General features: G+C 37.8%; 1 protein-coding gene across 4 annotated transcripts in view; it reads left to right on the plus strand.

Moving 5' to 3' along the window:
- Window positions 1-20,275, plus strand: part of RAPGEF4 (Rap guanine nucleotide exchange factor 4) — a 153,253-nt gene that overhangs the window by 94,726 nt on the left and 38,252 nt on the right. For all 4 annotated transcript variants that reach the window (XM_054070025.1, XM_054070026.1, XM_054070028.1 and 1 more), the window contains 9 exons: window positions 107-213; window positions 2,079-2,200; window positions 3,668-3,851; window positions 10,039-10,123; window positions 13,095-13,155; window positions 13,909-13,985; window positions 15,111-15,257; window positions 16,236-16,351; window positions 19,599-19,687. In XM_054070025.1, coding sequence (XP_053926000.1) covers window positions 107-213; window positions 2,079-2,200; window positions 3,668-3,851; window positions 10,039-10,123; window positions 13,095-13,155; window positions 13,909-13,985; window positions 15,111-15,257; window positions 16,236-16,351; window positions 19,599-19,687 — 988 coding nt within the window. The remainder of the gene's footprint in view (window positions 1-106; window positions 214-2,078; window positions 2,201-3,667; window positions 3,852-10,038; window positions 10,124-13,094; window positions 13,156-13,908; window positions 13,986-15,110; window positions 15,258-16,235; window positions 16,352-19,598; window positions 19,688-20,275) is intronic.

The following is a 20,275-nucleotide window of genomic DNA, read 5'->3' on the forward strand; positions in this document are numbered from 1 at the left end:
GGGAAAAGAGAACTTATGTTTTGTTTTGCAGAAGGCAGTTCAGAGATTGTGGAAAGTTTAAAATCTGTATGTCTTAGTCCTTTTTTTTTCCTTCGTGATCACCAAGGTTCCTTCAGAAAAGATCCTCAGAGCTGGAAAGATTTTGCGGAATACAATTCTGTCCCGAGCCCCTCACATGATAAGAGATCGTAAATACCATCTGAAGACTTACAGGTGTGTGAGCTGATTGTATAGAGGTCTCTAAATTTTTATGCCTGCCATCTTCTGATTTGTGATTTATGCCTTACCATACTTGCAGGTCTCAGAAGGTCTGAAATTATTCTGTGGTGCTATTTGAGTCTGAATGTTATGCAGTCTTTAATGGGCCTGGTATATATTTTCTGAAGTAATTTTACTGGAAATTGAGTCCACGATTGTGAACAGAGTATTCACATACAAAAACTCTCTGAAGTTAATAGCATAGTTAGCTGGAATATTCTGTGCAATATCAAGTTAAAATGTAGATTCTGTTCTCTTCATATATCAGTAAGAGATAATAGGAAAGGTCAATGATTTGTTATGTTACTGTAGTGATTGCTACAGCAGTGTTGCTCAGTGTGGACTTTTGAAAATTCACCTGGTGAGAAACATTATTCAGATTTTCTGTTGTACTTAAAATAATTTTTTTTCAATGTGTTGCCAGGCTTTCTTATCTTCCTGCTGGTGGCAGCACTGTATTGCTGAAGTGGGATAACAGATAAGAGGAGTCTGACTTCAAGGAGTTGGCTTAAGAAACTATCAGTTTGTTTTAACGTCTAATGTTTTAATCAAATACCTAAGGCATTATTCAGAGTTTATTTAAATAAAAATTGATTTAAAATCTCTGAGTTTGGCTTTTTCTAAATAGTAAATCAATATGTTGCTGATCTGCTTTTTAGATAAGTGCATTGGTTTTCCATATTTCAGTCCAAAATGTATTTAACGTGATGCAAGGTATTTGGAGCTTGTGAGTTTATCTGAGAATGTATCACAACAGGACATTGCTCATTGTTCTAGCATAATAAGAGAGCATGTATGATAAATGAAGACCAATGCTAGTCCAAATAACTGCACTATTTTATCTTATACACAACTGGGAAAAAGTCTTACTGTTCTATCCTTGGGTTTTTTTAAATATGGAATACCAAACTGTAGATTGGATCCAGGTGAGGGAAATTTCTATCAACAAAATGGGATTTTGATTGGACAAACATTATTTAAAATAAATTTCAGCAGTTTCAGTATTATCTATTTCCTTGGTCTCTGAAAGTGACGCTAGGAGTGTGGAGCCACAGGAGCCTATCTGGAAGGATTAGCCAACATCCTCTCTGATCTGTGTGTGATGAGTTATAGATTTGTTAGTTTTTGATCACATTGCATGTTTGCTTCTGTTCTGCTGAGCTAAGGAGTGTTATGACAAAGACTTTTATGAAGCTTTTAGTTTTTTCTCTCTCTTTGGGTGTTTTTAGAATTCAAAGCTTGCTGTTTGCCTCAGGGTCAGTTAAGAGTTGCGAGGTAACCAGCGCCGATCCTAAAAGAACCTCGGAAACACTGTAGACCTACAAACAAGTGCCCCCAAATACTGTGTGGCCAGAGTCTGGTCACAAATGGAGGAACATCCTCATAACACTCTTCTGTGGAGGCTGTTCTCATTGGCAGGGCTTTTACAGTGTTAGATGAATGTTTTCATGCTGGATGCTGAAATGCATGAGGCTTTTCCTATCCTGTGGTATACAGAGAAGGTTTCCTTTCAAATCTGGGTTGGATGTTGTTATGCTGGTGCAACAGGTTTTGTACCATGTGGCACAGGCTTATTTTGATCCCCTATAAACTTTGCATTTCCCAAAACATTTATTGTTCTTCTGAGGTAATCCTCTCAAAACTGAACACCTTTGCTGGTATCTCAAACATATATATGTAGAGGATTACATAGTGTTTTCTGTAGGGAAATTTGACTAAGGTTATACAGAGTTTAAGATATCACTGTTCTTGGCAGACACTGTGTGTGATCTCTCTTGGCTGGCTCCCTTTTGATTTACATCTATTTATTTGTCCTTCAGGCAATGCTGTGTGGGGACAGAACTAGTTGACTGGATGATGCAGCAAAGTCCTTGTGTCCATTCACGAACCCAGGCTGTTGGCATGTGGCAAGTATTGGTGGAAGAAGGTGTTCTTAACCATGGTAAGATAAAGAAAATCAACGTCTTGATGAAAATATGGGCAATTTGTGACATCAGTGACTCTGTAGACCTTCTTCATGAAAAAGAAAGGGCTCATGAGCCCAAAAGAAATGCTGTAGAGCAACTTGTTCATTCGTAACTGTAAGTGCAACAGACAGACAGTATTACATGAATGAATTGCTATGAATAGACCTTTTTGACTTATGAGAATACTGAAAAGTAAATGGACAACTTATAATGATAAATTTAATTATAGTTAGGTGTAGACTGGCTTATGATTATATTGCAAGAGCTCTGTGACACTCAGGCCAAACCTAAGACATGTATTACCATACACAGAACTAATTTTCTTCAAAGATTTGTAGCATTTGGAAGTGAATGTGATCATTTGTGTTTGCTCAGATCCATAATTTTGGAATGATTTTCAGTGGTTTTGGAACCAAAACCACGTTCCCAAATTAAGTACTCCAAATATCTCAGTGCAGAGCTCTGGGATTTTTTGTTACTTTTCTGGCTGTATTTGACATTGGCTTCCGGTTTCCATTTGGTATGATTTACTCGGTAGCATTCTAAAGCAATATTCATATTAGATGCTTTGCATTTATGGTTTTGTTAAGTTCAGAAGGGCAGCTCTGTGACAGGATGCTTCCATTTATCCTGTTGTGCTCGCCACATCCCAGGGAGAAATTTCCACACTAAGAAGACAGATTAGTTCCACTTCTTCCATACCCTAAGGAGCCTAGCTTTAATATCTTCCAAATATTCCCTTGAACCCCCAGGGGCAAGCTGTTGCAAGCTGCATCATGGTATCCAACTGAACATATCACTCATTTGCTTGGAAGTCCAAGGGTTTGTCCTTCGCCATATGATAGCCTCTCCTTGGAAGTCTCTTGGTAGTTTTTCTGTTAAGTTCTTTCACCAGGGTAGAGGTCAATGAACTTTCCCCTGGGATTATATCTTGATGATGTACATTTTGGTAATCAGAAGGAGTTTAGATGCTTTTGTTACCTCTTACCCCTATCTGAAACGTGTAGGGCAAAGTGTTCGTGCTGCAGAACACCTCTTAGAAATTCATAATGCAACCGTTGCCCCAGTGTGAATTGTTTGCTGAAATGAAATGGTTTGAAACACCATTCTTATGAACAAAAACAGATCTAATAAGAAAATCACCACACGTGCATGCACACACATAAAAGTATGCACACACCCACACCCCATGCATACATAGAAGTCTTTTGGAAGGTATTTGTAGTGCATGATTTTTAAAGTGTACCTTCCAAACTACGTAATTTGGACATAAGTGAGAAATAAAGGTGTTTCACATTCTGGTAGTTTCTTTGTAGCTTTCTTTCCCATTTTAACTAGTATATCGATGACATATGACTCTATACAGATTTCTACAAGGTTAATGTTAATGAGGAAAGGTTAGTGTTTAATATGTTATATTGCTGTATGATATTTTTTTTCAGTGGATCAAGAACACCACTTTCAAGACAAATACTTATTTTATCGATTTTTGGATGATGAGCGTGAAGATGCTCCTCTGCCAACTGAGGAAGAGAAAAAGGAGTGTGATGAGGAGATACAGGACACTATGCTGCTTCTGTCTCAGATCGGGCCAGATGCTCATATGAGGATGATTCTCAGAAAACCGTAAGCAGATTAATGAGTTATTATTATACATGGGCATTCCTTGTGACATGGAAACAAAAGAAATCTACATTTATTATGAGGCATCCTTTGGCCAGCTATTTCATTTCGGTTCCAGTTTGTACAGCAAGTTTTTACGTTCGTATTATATCATTTCCAGTCCTTATTAATGCTTGAACTGCGTGTTGAGAATAACTGTCTAAGGCCATTGAAGGCCATCATACTTACCTTGGGGAAGATGCTGTGATGTAAGTCTTTATTTCGTTTCTGAGTCTCCTTGAAGGTAAGTTGCAGATAAGAGAAGTCCTTCTCCATTAATACTTTCTGTGTAGACGTGCCGTTCAATTAACTATGCTGCTTTCAGTTATTGTGAGTGAGTAGAGCAGTTGGATGGCAGCACAGCAAGTATCTTTCAATTACAGTCATTAGATTCATTCTTGGTAGATCCATTCTTGGCAGAATCTTATTGAATTAAAATAGGCTGGACTTGGCCTGTTGTAGGTTGCTAGCAAGGTGTGAAATGTGGCTCTGGGTTTATTTATCCACTCTTATTGTTATAAAATCAATACATTAAAAAAAACCCCACCACTCTCTGCACCTAGGCCACAGAGGATATCTGCCTAACCTTTTCGTAGCTGTCAGATCGTGTCCTCTCACTCACCGGTTGGATAACCATCCTTTCAGCAGTATATTCTGGTCATGCTGAAAATGGTGCTAAAGGCATTTTTTATAGGCAGCTTTATGGTGATTTCAAAGCAACAAGTATAAACTCTGTTTAACCCTCCATTGAAGGCAACCTCTTCATTATGCAGGTAGTGTTTAGGGGCCACTGAAGACGTATTTTACTGCTAATTAAGCACACTGAGGGTAATTAATCACTTAAGGTAATTTTCACTGAAGATTTACTTATAAGGGTTAGATCAAGAAAGGTAAGTGCACAAAGCTGAATCCTGCTCCTTTGCGGCCATTGAGAGTTTGTCTTTGCTATGGGATAGAATTGGGCCCTGCTTACAGTATGTCAACATTTTTTTATATCAAAAATGTTTTTAATCTACTTAATACAAATGTTTGCTCCTGTTCTGTTTCCATCTGTATCCTTTCCCTGCTCCATTCTTGTCCCTGTGTTTTCTGTTTAGATTGTGTGGTCATTCAGACAGCACCTTTCCAAAAACTTGCTAAAAGCATTGTATTTCAAAAAGTGCCATCAGACATCTGTGCTGATAAAAACAGATGATACTGTCATGCAGCAATTGTTTTAAAAGTATAAATTCTCTTTCCTCTGTTTATTAGAGCTCTAGTCAAATGCAAGCAAAGGAGCACTCAATCCCCATCACACAAAATACGTAGACAAACCGGACTGGGAGCATGATGCTTCCATAAACGTTTATGGTGTCAGAGAAATGAGGTGTTTTCTCCTCACAGAGATGTCCTGTGCATTCTCTGTTGAAGAGTGAGAGCTTCTTGCACCCATGAGCAGATACCAGTCGTTAGGTAGCCATGAGCAGTGCTACATGTGCTGTGAGCCTGCACCTGCTTTGCCTCAGGCTGACTGAGCAGGTTGGCTCTTGGAGAATTGCTCACTTAAGTTATCATATTTTTTGGTTGCCTACTACCTTTGCTTTTTATCATGACTTTCAGAGCAGCCAGCGTAAGTTTACCCTGGCAGGATCAACGCTATCATCCACATTCCTTGCAGAGAGCTGAAAGGCTGGAGTGATGCTGTGGAAAGTACTGCTCTCCCCTCTGTGTTGTCACTTGTGTGGCATCACCTGAAGGAATATTCATAGGAGATTTTTATTGCAGTATAGTGAGGGGAAAGAGGTTTTCTCAAGACTGACAGCCATCTGAGATCTTTCCCTATGCCTGTCCCTGAAAGTGCTTATTTTTGCTGCCCTTTGTTCATGAAAGCGAGCTTGTACTGTCAGACACCATATTAACTACTGTTCCAGTGTTCAGTTTACATACGTTATGATTTTGTTAGTTGAAAATCCACCCTGGGCTGAGCTGTATCAAAGCTGTTAAAATCTCCATGAATTCTCAGTCCTGCTAGTTTTGACTAGACACCGTTAACAGCTGCCAAAAGTTCAAGAATTGTCAGGGCTTCAGAGACGCTGGCTCTAGCTGACCTGAGCAGGACCCACAATTTTCAAATGAACACAGCTGCATTTTATAATAGTCACCATTTCTGGAGAGGCTGCAGAACTCAGATAATTACCATGAAAGAAATAAGACAATATTCTTTGATGAGAAGATTACTTTGAAAATTTGATTGTATAATGAAGCTGTTGCTTTGAAAGGTACTTTCTATTGTTCAAAATCTGAAAATCTCTAGCAAAAAAATGTCACTTGTTTTGACAGCTAACTTAAAAAATTCTCTGTTTATTACATTAACTGCAGCATTTTAACTGTCAAACTGTGAAAGAATGTTCTATAGTTTAAAAAACAGAATAGAGCTCAGGGAAATTTTTGGCAGGCTCTTGTTGCTACTGTTTTTTTTTTTTTTCCTTCAGAAACATACACTGTGAATGTGAAAATAGCTTTTTGTGAAGTAGCAAAGACAGCAATCTGCTCCTTATAATGTCTGGAGCACAGGTGCAGACCTTGAGCAAGTCCCTAGAAAAAAAAGTTGTAAAATTAACACAGCTCTCTCTTACAAGCTAATCAATCCTTCAGTACAAAAATACATCTTGAAAACGTTTTGCTAGTTACTTTTATTTTATTTTAATACTGTTCAAATATAGCTAACTTGATGATAAACCATAATTAAATAGGCTGCTGTAATACAAAGCTAAACACAATTATAACAGAGGTCTTTAAAGGGAAAATGATATTCATTAGACAACAGTATTTAACTCAGATGATGTTACGGATTATATTCTTTTTTAATACTCTAGACTACAGTAAGTTAGGAGTATGACTGAAACAATCTGTTATAAATTCTCGGTGACTTCACTCAGCAATTTTTTTCTCCATACAAAGAGTGTTTGATTCCACATGTGATCAATGATCAAATTTTAGTGTCACTTGCAAAAGTGAGCTCAACAGGATGCTAGGGAAAGTGAGAACAAATCTAAACATGGTAAACAGCACTATATATATATTTATGCACACAAATTGCTAAGAGTCTATAACTTCTTGAAAGTCTTGTAAAAATTAAGCAAGACATGTTTATTCTCTTGTTCTTAAAATTTTTAATTTCAATACTCCACCCAGCTGTTAGTAGTAAGAACCATACTGGATTTCTCCATGAAGACTGTATCAAGTTCTGTAATACTTGGTAGAGTTTCCTGCCTGCAACATTTAATAAGTCAAGTGTTATTTCTGGGGCAGGAAATATGAATTAGCTTTCCATGTAACTGACGTTCACTGACATTTAGGGGTATTATATGTTGTAGATGCTATTTATGGAGTTAATCAAGGATTACTGATGCAAATACAAAGATTATGTAATTAGCTACTGTGGTAGAGTAAGTGAACAGGCAATAACTTTCACACTTAGACACAAGTAGTAAGCAAAATTATTCATGTTTCCTATATATTCTTTATGGTACTTGAAGACAAAATTTGTACTCTGGAAATATATGCTTATTTGATGTATAATTACAATGTTATGGGGTCTCTGACCTTCTCCCTTGTTCTTATTATCTAAGAATTTTCTGGTTAGCTAAATAGTTACTGATATTGCTTGTATGTACACAGTACACCAGTGGCAAAGTACTCTGTTATTGTCAACATCCTAGTCACAGAGAAGCTCAATGTCTCTGACCTTGATAAATTCTCCAAACAGTGAACAGTTTTTATTGATCACTTAATATCACCTGAGTTCTCCTGTCCATTAATGTGTAGCCTCATTCTCTACCTAGTCCGTTTATTATCCTGCCTATAACCAGCTATTGCTGTTAGAATGTGTCCCCTGCAGAAACTAGGTCTTTACACAGCAGGATCCTTCAAAACATCAGTGGGTCACCACACAGGTTTTACAGAAGCAGTGATGCCTAATATCTCTCCACGTGATGTCTGCAGAAGCAGAGGTAAAGACTGGGTATATCCACTATAGATTGTCAGTCGTTCCAATGTGCTAACACAGGAGGCCAGTGGACATACTGAAAGAAGAGTGTACCCTTTAGTCACGATAGAGATCTGGTGTAGTAAGAAATCATCCTTTTATATTTTAATTTGGTGTAGATTTTTTTTAATTTTGTTACACGGTGGTTCTCATGCTGGTTTTGCAAGCATGTTGTAAAATGAAAGTTGTTACTTCCTATAGGAAGTATTATTTGTTAAAATCCTTACCTTCTGTTTCTTAAACCGACAGTGAAAGGTAGATAGTACCGACTTAGCTTTATTATGTGCTTAATTAAACTGCTGCTGCCCCACATAAATCATGAGGAGTGGCAGCCTTATAATTTCAAGCTACATTTAGAAATTCTAAGCAATATTTTGTGGCACTAGAGGGCATAGCAGTACCAAACCAGTTTCTGTTTCTCCCTTAACAGTTTATTCCATAATATATGAAAAAAGAATAATTTAATCTAAGACTTCTTTTGTCTAAAGTGGTCTTTAATTGGGGTAATAATAATAAATGCATGTAATGATACATGAATAACAGATGAAAAATACAGCTTGCTTATATATTTTCCATGACTTCTTCACTACTTCTTCCATCCAAAAGAAGTCCTCATCAAACTTATTTTGCAAAAAAAGATTTCATGTAACTCCAGAGTGACATGATTGCGGTTACTACTTCTACCACAGACTTGATTTAGACAGACTATTGAACCAAGAGGTTCAGGCAGAAACACCTGAAGAGCACTATATTTCTTTATATGACTTTCCTGATCCTCTAGATTCTAGAATCTCCTGTAATGTTGACATTTTAGGAGGAAAACTTCTATCAGAAAGGTTCATTGTGACGTATCTTTTAGGGTTGTCCAAAGACTGAACTGTGCTGTTAATTCTTGTGACACCACAAGTTGTACAGAGTGGGATTTGGCTTGGAACTGTGCACTAGCCTGTTCTTCATGTGAGCTTGTAAACCTCCTTTGAAACTTCTTCTCTACCTTCTTTGAACTACCTGTATCCCATTTCCTGACATCTTAAGTTTATCCTCTCTTCCTTCTTATGACTAGGTTGCTCTTTTCTTCTGTTCTTGGCTCATTGATTTAATTACTTATATTCTGCTATAAAACATATTGTTTGAAAGCACTTAGCTCTAAGTGTAACTTTGGATAATGCTTTAAAGGATTCTTTCTCTGTGTGTATGTAACTCCAATATTCTGTCTGAAATCATATCATGGGACAATTTTTCCTTTTAGAATATAAAGTTCCATTACATACTTTAACTGAAGAGAGTCTTGTGAGCGGGGAAAAAGTTCAGAAGTTACTCACAAGCTCCTACAGCTCTTTCTCATAGGTATTATTTATTAGATCCTCCAAAGCATCTCTGAGACACTGCAGTCCTCAGAGCATTTGTGTCCTTTTTGAGCAATCAGAAATCTTTCCAGCATGTAGACTGCAGAAGTGCAATGATTTCAGTCACAGTGGCAGCCTCATTGCTCATTGTGCTGCCATAGGAGGATTATTCCTTCATCAATGTATGTCTTTTATGGCAGCTTGTATTTTTCAATGAGAGAAGTTGGAACTATTAACTGGTTCTTATTTACCTTTGTGGCTTACTAACAGCACTCAGAATTAACTCTACAGGAGTCGTTTACTGTCCTCCAAGTTGCACTGCTGCCTCTTCCAATTTGTTCAGCAGAAATTCACGCACTTCTTTATGAACCATTACTATTGTCTGTTTGCTACAACTAATTAGTGCTGCATGTGAAAAATAGTGCAGGTCCCACACTCAGGAGCCCTTCTGAAAGGAACAGATCTTGATGTAACATTTCTGATTTATCTGACCATTTTGCATATAGAACACTTGATTTCATCAGGAAAACTGCTTGATCAGGGTCCCTCTAAGGTGGTTATTATGGCTGCTGCTCAGTGTCATTCAGGTAGTTTCATAGAGCTTCCATTCTTTGTGTGTTTTAGTCCTCCAGCCAGAACCATCGTTCCGTCCTTGTATACTGAGGATGTACCTTTCAGTAGACAGTGCAACAGCATTTGATGTTGTTTTATACTTACCTGAAGCATTTATTTTGGACATTTATTGCATTTTGCTGTCCTTTTTATCTTCTATCTATAGTCCTGGCCAGAGAACTGTAGATGACTTAGAAATTATATATGAAGAACTTCTTCACATTAAGGCCTTATCTCATCTTTCTACCACAGTAAGTATTTTTAAATATATAACTTGTCACCCACAGGGAGGCTGAATTTGAATTCTGGTGCTTTATTAGAATTGGAGAGTCTACAATCCTTTCCATTTACACTTTCCATGCAAAGAGGTTATTCCCACCTCTAAGGATGACCCAAATACTATGCAGGTGTAGGTTGTCCTTTGAATATCATATATTCTCTTCATGTGTTTCTGCACAGTTCCTGCTTCACTCACTTGGCACAGATGCCTCTGACTGGGTCCATATTTGAGTTTAAATTAATTCATGCAATCTGATCTGACACCCGGGCTTCTCACACTACTGAATTGTACAAAATAGACACCTGATATTTGAATTATAAGAAGTCTTATCTTGAACCAGATAGGAGAAGGAATTACATGGTGTGCTGAAAGGTGTACTTGAAATTTGGTCATTGAGTGCAGGAAACCTCACCAGACACCTTCTCTCTGAGTGGGCAAAACCAATGCAGAGAGCTGAGAATAAATGACATGGAGGAAATACCTGGAGGAAACAATGCAACTGCATAGAGTCTCACCATCATTGACACACTTCGTAGGCAAGTGAAACAACGTAAATATCACTTTACTTGGTGTCAACAAGATGTGGTGCTTTCAGAAAAAGGAAGCAGGTTAGAAAGTAGATCAGTGTTTGATGGAAGCTCTTGATATTTTCAGTAATTCTCAGCTAATTTGGACAGATGCAGCTAATTATGAAGCTGCATTACAGAAAGATAGTTCTCCATGCAAACATATAACACCTGAGCAATGTTTTTCAAAAAGAATGTGCATCCGGAGTTGGTAACTGAACTAAGAGAGAAGAGCCATCTAAAATCCTTAAGCATCTCTGGGATGTAGGAAAAAAAATAAAATTTAAAGAAAGACTTCTGTAAGATCCAGAAATAACCCCATTCAAATCAAACAAAAGAAGCTCCCCAAAATAGACAGGTACTGAGGGAGTGGAGAACACTCTTGATAACTACAGACACAACCCAGAACAAAAAAAAATCTGAAACACAAAATATTTCCAGCTCAGAAGAAATTCAGACTTTAGGTCACATCAAGTAGCATACAGAAGAAGTATTGGAAATGAAACAAACTGCACAAAATACTTGGCATTTTGAAGAAATGCAGTTGATTCCATGTTTTTGCTAAGAATTTGAAAATCCCAGCCTATTACTTGCAGCTTGAACTAAAGCAGAGGATGGAAACCATGACTAGCTTAGAGGAAATATTCAGAGGAGCAACAGACATCATTGCTCCTATGAACCAGAATATTAATGGTCAATCAGCTTGAAAGCAAATGGAATGTTTGTTCTTTGTAAGAAAGGCATAATTCCTAAAGTAATAAGTTTTCTAGATATGCCACGAGCAGCAGGAAGTAAAATGAATAAAACTCAAGACCCATGGTGGTGAACTAATCCCTGCTAGAGAAGCCTGTGAAGTGAATATATGAATGATAAACAATTATATAATACAGTGTTAAAACCAAATAAAATTCTTGGGTTCATTGAGAGGATTCATTCACTGCAGAGGCAAATGGCTGTAACAACTTAGACACATCTGAGGACATACATAGATAGAAACTGTGTAGAGAGCTGACTCTCTACACTATGCAGAACAATGCTAATGGGGTTTTATTTCCAGTCCTTTTGAAAGCGTCATCACCTTCTGGCAGAGGTTATAAAAGAGTTTGGTGAGATAATTCTTACAGAAATCACAGGCCTGTGGGTGCCTTCAGTGGTCAGTATACTAGAAAAACCTGTCCAAACACCTCTATTTATCCCTTTTTTTCTCCAGGCTGCAAAGAGGGATTGCTTTGAATTGGCTGTCAGGAACGAGTTCTGGGAGAGGTGGCTAGTGTGGTATGTTTATGTTTGATGCCTGAGCAAAGGTTTGGTGGGTGCCTTTAGGACATCCGAGCCTGGATTTGTCCACCTATCTTAGGAGATGCAGCCACCAAACTCTCACCTGGATTGCGTCCTGAATTTGAGAGTTCCTCCCCAAGCTGAAAATGTTTTCAATTTAAACAGCTGGGAGAATGGTGTGAAAATACTTTACTACAGATATGTTCGAGCCAGCTTTTTATCAGAGGTAGTACCTCTGAAACATGGATTGTCACCAGGTGACATTCACTGAAAATGAGAATCCCACTGCTTGGAAACTGGCAAGTCCTTAGAGACTTGTGTTTGTATAAAGAGAGACACAAAGCACATAGGAAAACTCAGGTTAACATGAGGTTGCCAGTGCTGCTTCTGTTTTGTGAAAGTGTTTAGAGTGAAAAAGAGCAATTGTAAGCAATGTCTCACTAGAGGCAACTGCCCAGTCAGTCATAAGAGCTAATCACATTGGAACAACAGAAACCCAGTGAGGAGCAGGCTCACACCAAGGGCAGTGTTAAATTCTCCAGTTCCTGGAAGAGGTAGCGAGCTGGACATTTTGCCCAGGAAGCTGTCACATGGAGAGGAGCCTCAGCAGGTCCAGATGGCTGTGCCTCATAGCTTGGCCCAACGGAAGTGATCAGACTTACATCATTAAGGGGAAGGATACTGATTTCTTATGGAAGAAAGGAGTACAGCAGAGCCCCGCAAGTAATTGACAATTGCTAGCTATCTTCTGTAATAGATTAGCTACTACCATTTGAAATTTTCCATCATGTTAATGTTAATTGTTAAGGGTCCTTTCATGTATTTGTATGAAGAAGGACGTGAAGATCTGCATCTTAAAAATCCCCTTCTCTGAGCCATTGGTGCCAGGAGATGCAGAGGCTCATGATCTGTGAAGCCAATCAGTAGGAAATGACATCAAGTGAAGCAGACCATTGTCTGGTTGTGTGACTCTGAATGAGTGCTGAATGATGCAGAGGGAAGGAAAATGGTATATTATGTGACTTTCTCTCACAAAAAAAAAATAAAATACATGTAAAAACTATAATTTCTCCCTCTTTTTTTTTTTTTTTTTTTAAGGTAAAGCGAGAATTAGCAGGTGTCCTCATTTTTGAGTCACATCCCAAAGCAGGAACAGTCTGTAAGTAAATGGTTTCCTACCAGATATTCTTTCTCATCTGTGGCATGAACATTTAAATTCTTAATGTTTTACTGATAAGAGCAAAACTTGGAGGCACTCTTCAAATTTGACCTGGCAGTCGGTGTTTAAAATCTAGGGTAATAGGTGTTGACTTAGTCTGTTGCCAGCTGCAGGGATAGTACCAAAATTAATTCTGTGTCCGTGGTTGGCTGTGTATATTGCCTACAATTAGGCAATATAGGTTTTTATCTAGAATTTGGAGTTGGATCAATCTCTATTTAAAATGCATTTTAATATTATCATTGTATTAAAAAAATATTGCTGCGCGAAATAAAGGATTTAAAATTTTAGATTACTCAGATCTGTTTATACTGAGAAGTTTTAGTGAATGAACATCAAATTTACAACTACTAGAGAACTTGATTAGAGCATGATGCTATTGGTGGGATGCAAGTCTATGTGCTGATTAGTAATTGTTACCCTAATGTAGGATATCAATAAAGTAGTTGTTGCAATTGTCATGGAAAATAAAAGTAACTTTCACATCAGTGTAATAAAATAACTGCTATATGTGTGTGAGGTTTTTCTCCTAAAATCTGAAGGCAGTTGCTTTTAAAGTCATAGCATGCCCTTTTTTAAGGTAGACATTAATGTGACTGCAGTAGAGTTACCTTGAATTTTATTGAGTGCAGAATCCAGACAATTTATATTTTGAATAACTGTATTCTCACCATAAAATCTTTTCTCTCGTAGTGTTTAATCAGGGAGAAGAAGGTACTTCTTGGTACATTATCCTAAAGGGATCAGTAAACGTAGTCATTTATGGCAAGGTATTTTTTCATTTTCAGAAGCCTTTTTATATGATACTTGTTATTGAAATTGTAAGAGTAAACTTTAGGGAACACAGTTGAATTTAGAGCAAAATTGCTTTGTCTAAGGAAACAAATTGAATGTAGTTTTATTAAGAAATAATCATGGTTTCACTGATTACACTGCCAGTTGATTGCTGTATAATTTTGGGATATATTACACACTTCTTGGAAAAAAATCAGCAGAGTTACATCAGTATCTTCAGGACAAAGTCATTTGCTGAAATTCAGTGAATTACTAGACTTCTGTCTCATGGGAGTTTTTGCCCTGTCCCTTTACCACCATATCATATTCTCCTGCATTTGTATAACTAACTTTTCTCACACGTGTCAGGCGTATGAGGCAGAAGTACTGCTTGGTGACAAGTGGTTCTCAGGTTGGATGAGCTCCCTCCCAAATTTATGCTGGCTTGTCATTTTAGTTAAGCTATAGACTGAAAAGCATCTCTATTCAGTTTCCTGTTTGTGAGAGAGATTTTTCAAGGCAAAAATTAGGATTATTGTACACAGCAATCTGGAGTCTTTAAAAATCCCTGCTTCCCTATTGATTTCTCATTCAGTGTCTGAGAATCCTTCATTCTGAGTTCCAAGCATTTCACCAAAATCTATCATAGAGTCCCTGAAGCTGAGTCAGTTCCTAAATAACCATATTTAGCTACATTTTTTACATCAATGGGTGACCTGATCCTTTGTTTTTATAAATTGGAGTAAATGGAGTAAATGCTGATTTACACAAGCTGAAGATGTGGTGCTATATGTTATTTCTGCAAACTTGATATTATTTTATTTGGGCTTCTATAAATAAAAGCAAACAATAACTTTCTGTCTTCAGCAGGGCTAGAAGAGTCTTTCAAGATGAATGTGGTTTCAGAGAACAAGCCAATTCTTTTCTGTTCTTGCCTTTCTTTAGTAATAGTAATAACCAGCTATCAAGCATTGTTTCCTAGTCATTATTTTGGGTGTTGATTTCCTGCCAAATAGATTTGTTTTGGTATTTGATTGTGAAGTCCGGTGTTTGTACAAGGACTTTCAATAGAATCCAGAGTAATGATGGGTTTCTGCATGTAAATGTTTTGCTCTGTGCAGGGTGTGGTATGTACTCTACACGAAGGAGATGATTTTGGCAAGTTAGCGCTTGTGAATGATGCTCCCAGAGCAGCATCCATTGTTCTGCGTGAAGACAACTGCCACTTCTTGAGAGTAGACAAGGAGGACTTCAACAGGATCCTTAGGGTAAGAGTGGGAAAAGCCACCCCAACAGCGTGATGTTAGAATTTGAAAACTTTTCTAGAGTTTGTCTTATTTCTGTGGATATATTGGTATCAATAACCTTGTTTGAAGTGTCCCTGATTGAAGAAAAATAGGCGTGACAGTCTAGAAAATCAAGAATATATTAATCAACTTTTCTCTTTTGCTGTTCCTAACTTGCCATGAAAATGGGACCAAGTCTTTTGTTTCTCACATTTCTGTGGTCTGAATTTCTGTGGTCTGAGAATTTGCCAAGTGCTCAGATTTTCCTTATGCTCTCCAGGATTTCTAGGTGATCTTCCATCCATATATTGAATGAAACAAGATAATCTATTCTCCCAGATAGGTCAGTGCCAGGTACCATAAACTCAATAAATTCAAGGCAGAATTAAGCAGCAATTTAAATAAATAAGCTACAGATAAACACACAGATGTCTTTGTCAGAGACATCTAGAAAGATATTTCCAGACTAATTTGACAATTATGCGCAGTAGGACAAATGTGTTCTAAAGTCCAACTCTTATCCTGTAAATATAGGCTGGTTGGCGATCGTTCATAGTATAGGAAGTCAGAACCTGTATCGTCCTTTATTCAAATGTATAAGTGCCCAGTATAAATAAAACCAGTCCAGACAGAGTACTGTGCTGGAGAAATGAGATTACATTACATGTGGAAAGGTCGAGGAGGACACTATTCTTTCGCAAACTTTTTTTCCTTTTTCTTAGCCATAGATTTTTCACATGTACTTGCTGTAGTTCCTCCCACAATTCTCTGCCCCTTCCCCCTATGCCAGTGCTTCCCTCCTGATTCTGCCTGTGAAAAAAAAGTAGAATAAATATAGATAAATACAGGTGGAAAGAACTAAACCCAGAGTCTTTTGTGTTTGAAGGTCATGCAGTTTTTCAGAGTAACTAGTCGGCAAATCAGGTGCAATTACTTTATTAAAAGTAACTTGTCTTGCAGGATGTAGAAGCAAATACAGTAAGACTCAAAGAACATGACCAAGATGTCTTGGTGTTGGAGAAGATCCCAGCAGGAAACAGAGTTTCTAACCAAGGAAATTCACAGCCTCAGCACAAGTATGTTTTCATTCAATAGTGCAAATGTCAGACAGTGATTAACCTTTTCATATGGTATTATTATGCAAACAATAGCACGTTCCCTCTTTCAATGGAAGAATGCAGTGCATGTAATTTTTTCTTTTTTTTTTTTTTAATCATTTGCTGATCACATGCCCCATACTGGATAATATATCCGTTCCAGCAGCACACCAGTTCTGTGTCTTTACACAATAATTCTCTAAAGATCTCACTGTAAATACTTATCTCATGTAATAGCTTCTAAATAGACTGCACATGGAGAATGCTGAAACCCTATTAAGCTGAGCTACTGTGTAAAAGACGTGAGGAAAATACATTGTTTTATTGTTAAGTACAGATATTTTCCTCTTGGATTTTGAACTCTGGATTCTAATAAGAGTTGGGTAGGTGCAATTTATATACAAAACGAAGATCTCATGCAATGAAAGTCACACAGCTTCTCTTACAGAATAGGTTTGCACTATAATAACAATATTCATTATATTTTCTTTACTTTCCTACTGAAAGGGAAAAAGTACAATTCTGTTTAGATACCACTGCGATAAAAGTAGAGTGAGGCTATTGTCATTCCAAATGTTGGTAAAACCCCTAAAGGCTTTGCAAATGTGTTATTTGGAAATGGATGCACAATTTTCTTCAAAAACACTTGAACAACTCCAACAAAATAAGCACTGAGATGTTTTGAATCCTTTACTCTGGACCTTACTTTCTTTCAAAGAAAGAGCTAATTTACTGTGAGATATTTTGGGTACATTTTTGTATGATCTGGGATTCCATATGCTTATTTTATCTACAGGACTGAATATAAAAACTTGTAAAGACCTATGACGGGTCGAAGGAACCATTCCTTGTACTTTAGAAACACATTTCACAAATTTTAGAAACTGCCATTTCATCTTTCACTTGATCTATCAGAAAAACAAACTATGCTACCAAGAAAATGTGTACTCTTACAACAAATTTTCTTTGTTGAAAAGAGGGGAACTTGAGCGCAGCCAGTGGATTTGCATCAGCAGCTGCAATGCACATCAGCTTGGTCATAGATTTAAACCCGTTTCCTTGGATCTGATGTGTTTTTCGTGCTTTCAAAGTCAAAAGTTTCATTTTAACATATTTCAAGCACTACTTCCTTGCAAAGTCTTTGTACCAGCATTATTTGTATTATTTAACATTTTCTTGTTCAGAATGTGATAAAAATAGCTAGAGACGTTTGTCGTCCCTGGCTAAGTTAGGCTGTATTTTAGAGCTTGTTTTTCAGAAATACTTCCAGGTAAATCTCCAGATTTCATTTCCATAAATATTTTATGCATTTGGTCAGCTTTTGGGTACTACTAATGTGCGGGCAAGGGAGCTTTTACTGCTAACAATGGCAAATAGACAAAGCTACGTGAAAGAGAAAGCTACATTGAAAGCTCACTGCCTGCTTTTCAGCAGCCAGATGTCTTTTTTCATAGTGTGTTACAGTGTCTTATTGTTTACAATCTTCCCGAGTGAGTTCACTGGTTTTGAAGGTGGTATATCTTTGTTACTTTTGTTAGTAAATAAAGGGACTACGTTTATGCTTGAGAGTGCAAATCAAAGTTACTGATGTATTCGGATTTCCAGAATATGTTGCTGTAAGGTGTTAGTTGCGTGTTCTGTACTTTTGAAAATCACTGTGGCTAAAAGAGAAGAGGAGTTCAACAGGGACCTCTCCTTAAAAGCTTGCTGCTTTGCCCTCAATTGGATAGCTTACGTCTCTGATTTCTCCTCAGATGAGCTGCCCTTTGGGCTTCGCTCCCTAAGGAAGATAGTAGCATTTGCACTGAGAAATGTTCAGCATCCTGAAGGTGTTTCCTGAGATTCCAGTTGACGAAGAAACTAATTTTCTTCATCTTAGTCTTGGGGAAAACTTCCCTTTGGGAGCAGATCCTCTCAGTTGCAGTTTGGATTCTACTGCTTCCTTTACTGAGGAGGCACAGCTCCTGCATAGCTCCCTGAGCCATACTTTGAAACAGTGACAGTTTTGCTTCGAAGGACTAGCTCTGAAGTTCTCACTGCCAAGATCTGACTCTTTATGGGTGATCACACTCATGCAGGATGAATTCAGCAGCCCTGCAAGTCACTTCACTGTTCATTTTCACTTTCATATTCAGAGTACAGCAACCTGTGATTTCTCTGCTTCACTCGCTTAGATACTTGGTTAGTATGTCTGCGAGAATGTGCACTGGCTTAACAAGTGTTTGTGTTCTTGGGACATCAATACAGTTCTTCCAAAGGGGTTGGCAGGTAAAAGAACTGTGACGGTCAGCGCTCAAAGTGAGGAGGAGCTCCCAGGAGCTCAGCTCCACCACTTATTTCTCAGCAGGAGCAGAGTATCTTCACTTCTCAGGTTTTTTTCTTTCTACTTTTTTTTTTTTTAAGTTTCATACTTTATCAGTTGGATTCCAAAAAAAATGAAAAAAAAAAGATGCAAAGATTGAAAGAATGGAAGGAAAGATTAAAAAAAATCCAATCTACAAGAAAAGAAAAAAAAAGATGAGAGGACAAATTTAGGAATATCCTATGATATTCTGCTGGTACTTAAAATCTTGCCAGTGTTTTTGTGTGATGCAGAAAAACCTGACTATTGTACTAGTTCTCTCACCACCCTAAATTTACTGCAGGAAATGGTACAATCCTAAGTTTATCCAATTGAAAAACTTACTTACTTCAGCTATCTAAGCATTGCTTCAGATTTGAAGATGCAGTGTCCTGTTTCACTGTGTGCCCCCATCTTCTCAGACCAACCCGTCAGTGATGACAAAGAAAACCATTTCCTTGCTCTGACACTGATACACGCCAGTTGTCATTTCACTTTCATACTAAGTGTGTTAAGACTCTCACACAAATGTGAATTGCTGTCATTGCTGACATGTTTATTCTTGGTGGAGAAGCGTTTCTGATTGCACTTGCCCAGGTTTGCACCAGTGCCACTCTGCTGAATGTGGTGTAACTGTTATACTGGAGTAGATGGGAGGGAGCCGTCTGTCGTCTTATACTCCCTGGGTAGGGTGGAGAGTGTTATTGCTCCCATTTTACAGGGGGAAAGCCAACAAAGACTGAGCGGTTTTGTCCGAAGCCACACAGAAATTCTGGTCAGAGCAGGTATTTGGCACTCAGCAGTCTTATCTTCTCACTGGTACACAGCTGTTCTTGATGAACTGTTCTGCCTCTGAGTCACTTAGTGCTTCTTTCCCTCCCTCAGGTATATTGTGATGTCAGGAACTCCAGAGAAAATTTTAGAGCACTTTCTAGAAACTATGCGCCTTGACACTACTTTAAATGAAGCAACAGGTATCTATATGACAAAGACTGTGTTATTATTACGGCATAAGGTGGTCTTGCTCAGGGAAAACCATAATGTGATGCTTTGAAAAGCAGATGCTGTTAGTTTTTTTCCAGAATAAGAACTAACCATTACTCTGAAACAACTCTGAGAAAACCTGGGAAGTCCAGAATTAAACATAACCATTCACTTCTCCTAGCCCACTCTATTGTATTTGTACTTTTATTTGTTCAGAGTAGAACAGCAAAATCTCGAAAGGTGCCAGACCACTATTCATTACTTTAATTGGTCACAAGTGTAACCCCAGGCCAGAGCATGCATTACCACCCAATGATAACAATACTCCTTGTTCTGGGTGTCACTTAATGCTGTGACCTAACATGATTCCACTAGCCATTGCATGATGTTAGCATAAGTGTTCCTAAATTTTCATATCCGTGTCACATTTAAAGTCTCACAATTTAAATTACTTGTTTCTAATACTTTCCCATGTGCAGGGAATGAAGAATTGTTACACAAAATAGAAGAACTCAGCACACCATGGGCCATGTCCCAAGGATGCATGTTGCTGCAGCTGCATTCAATAGGTCACTTTT

This window comes from Cuculus canorus, chromosome 6 (genome assembly GCF_017976375.1).
Source record: "Cuculus canorus isolate bCucCan1 chromosome 6, bCucCan1.pri, whole genome shotgun sequence".
Taxonomy (NCBI): Eukaryota; Metazoa; Chordata; class Aves; order Cuculiformes; family Cuculidae; genus Cuculus; species Cuculus canorus.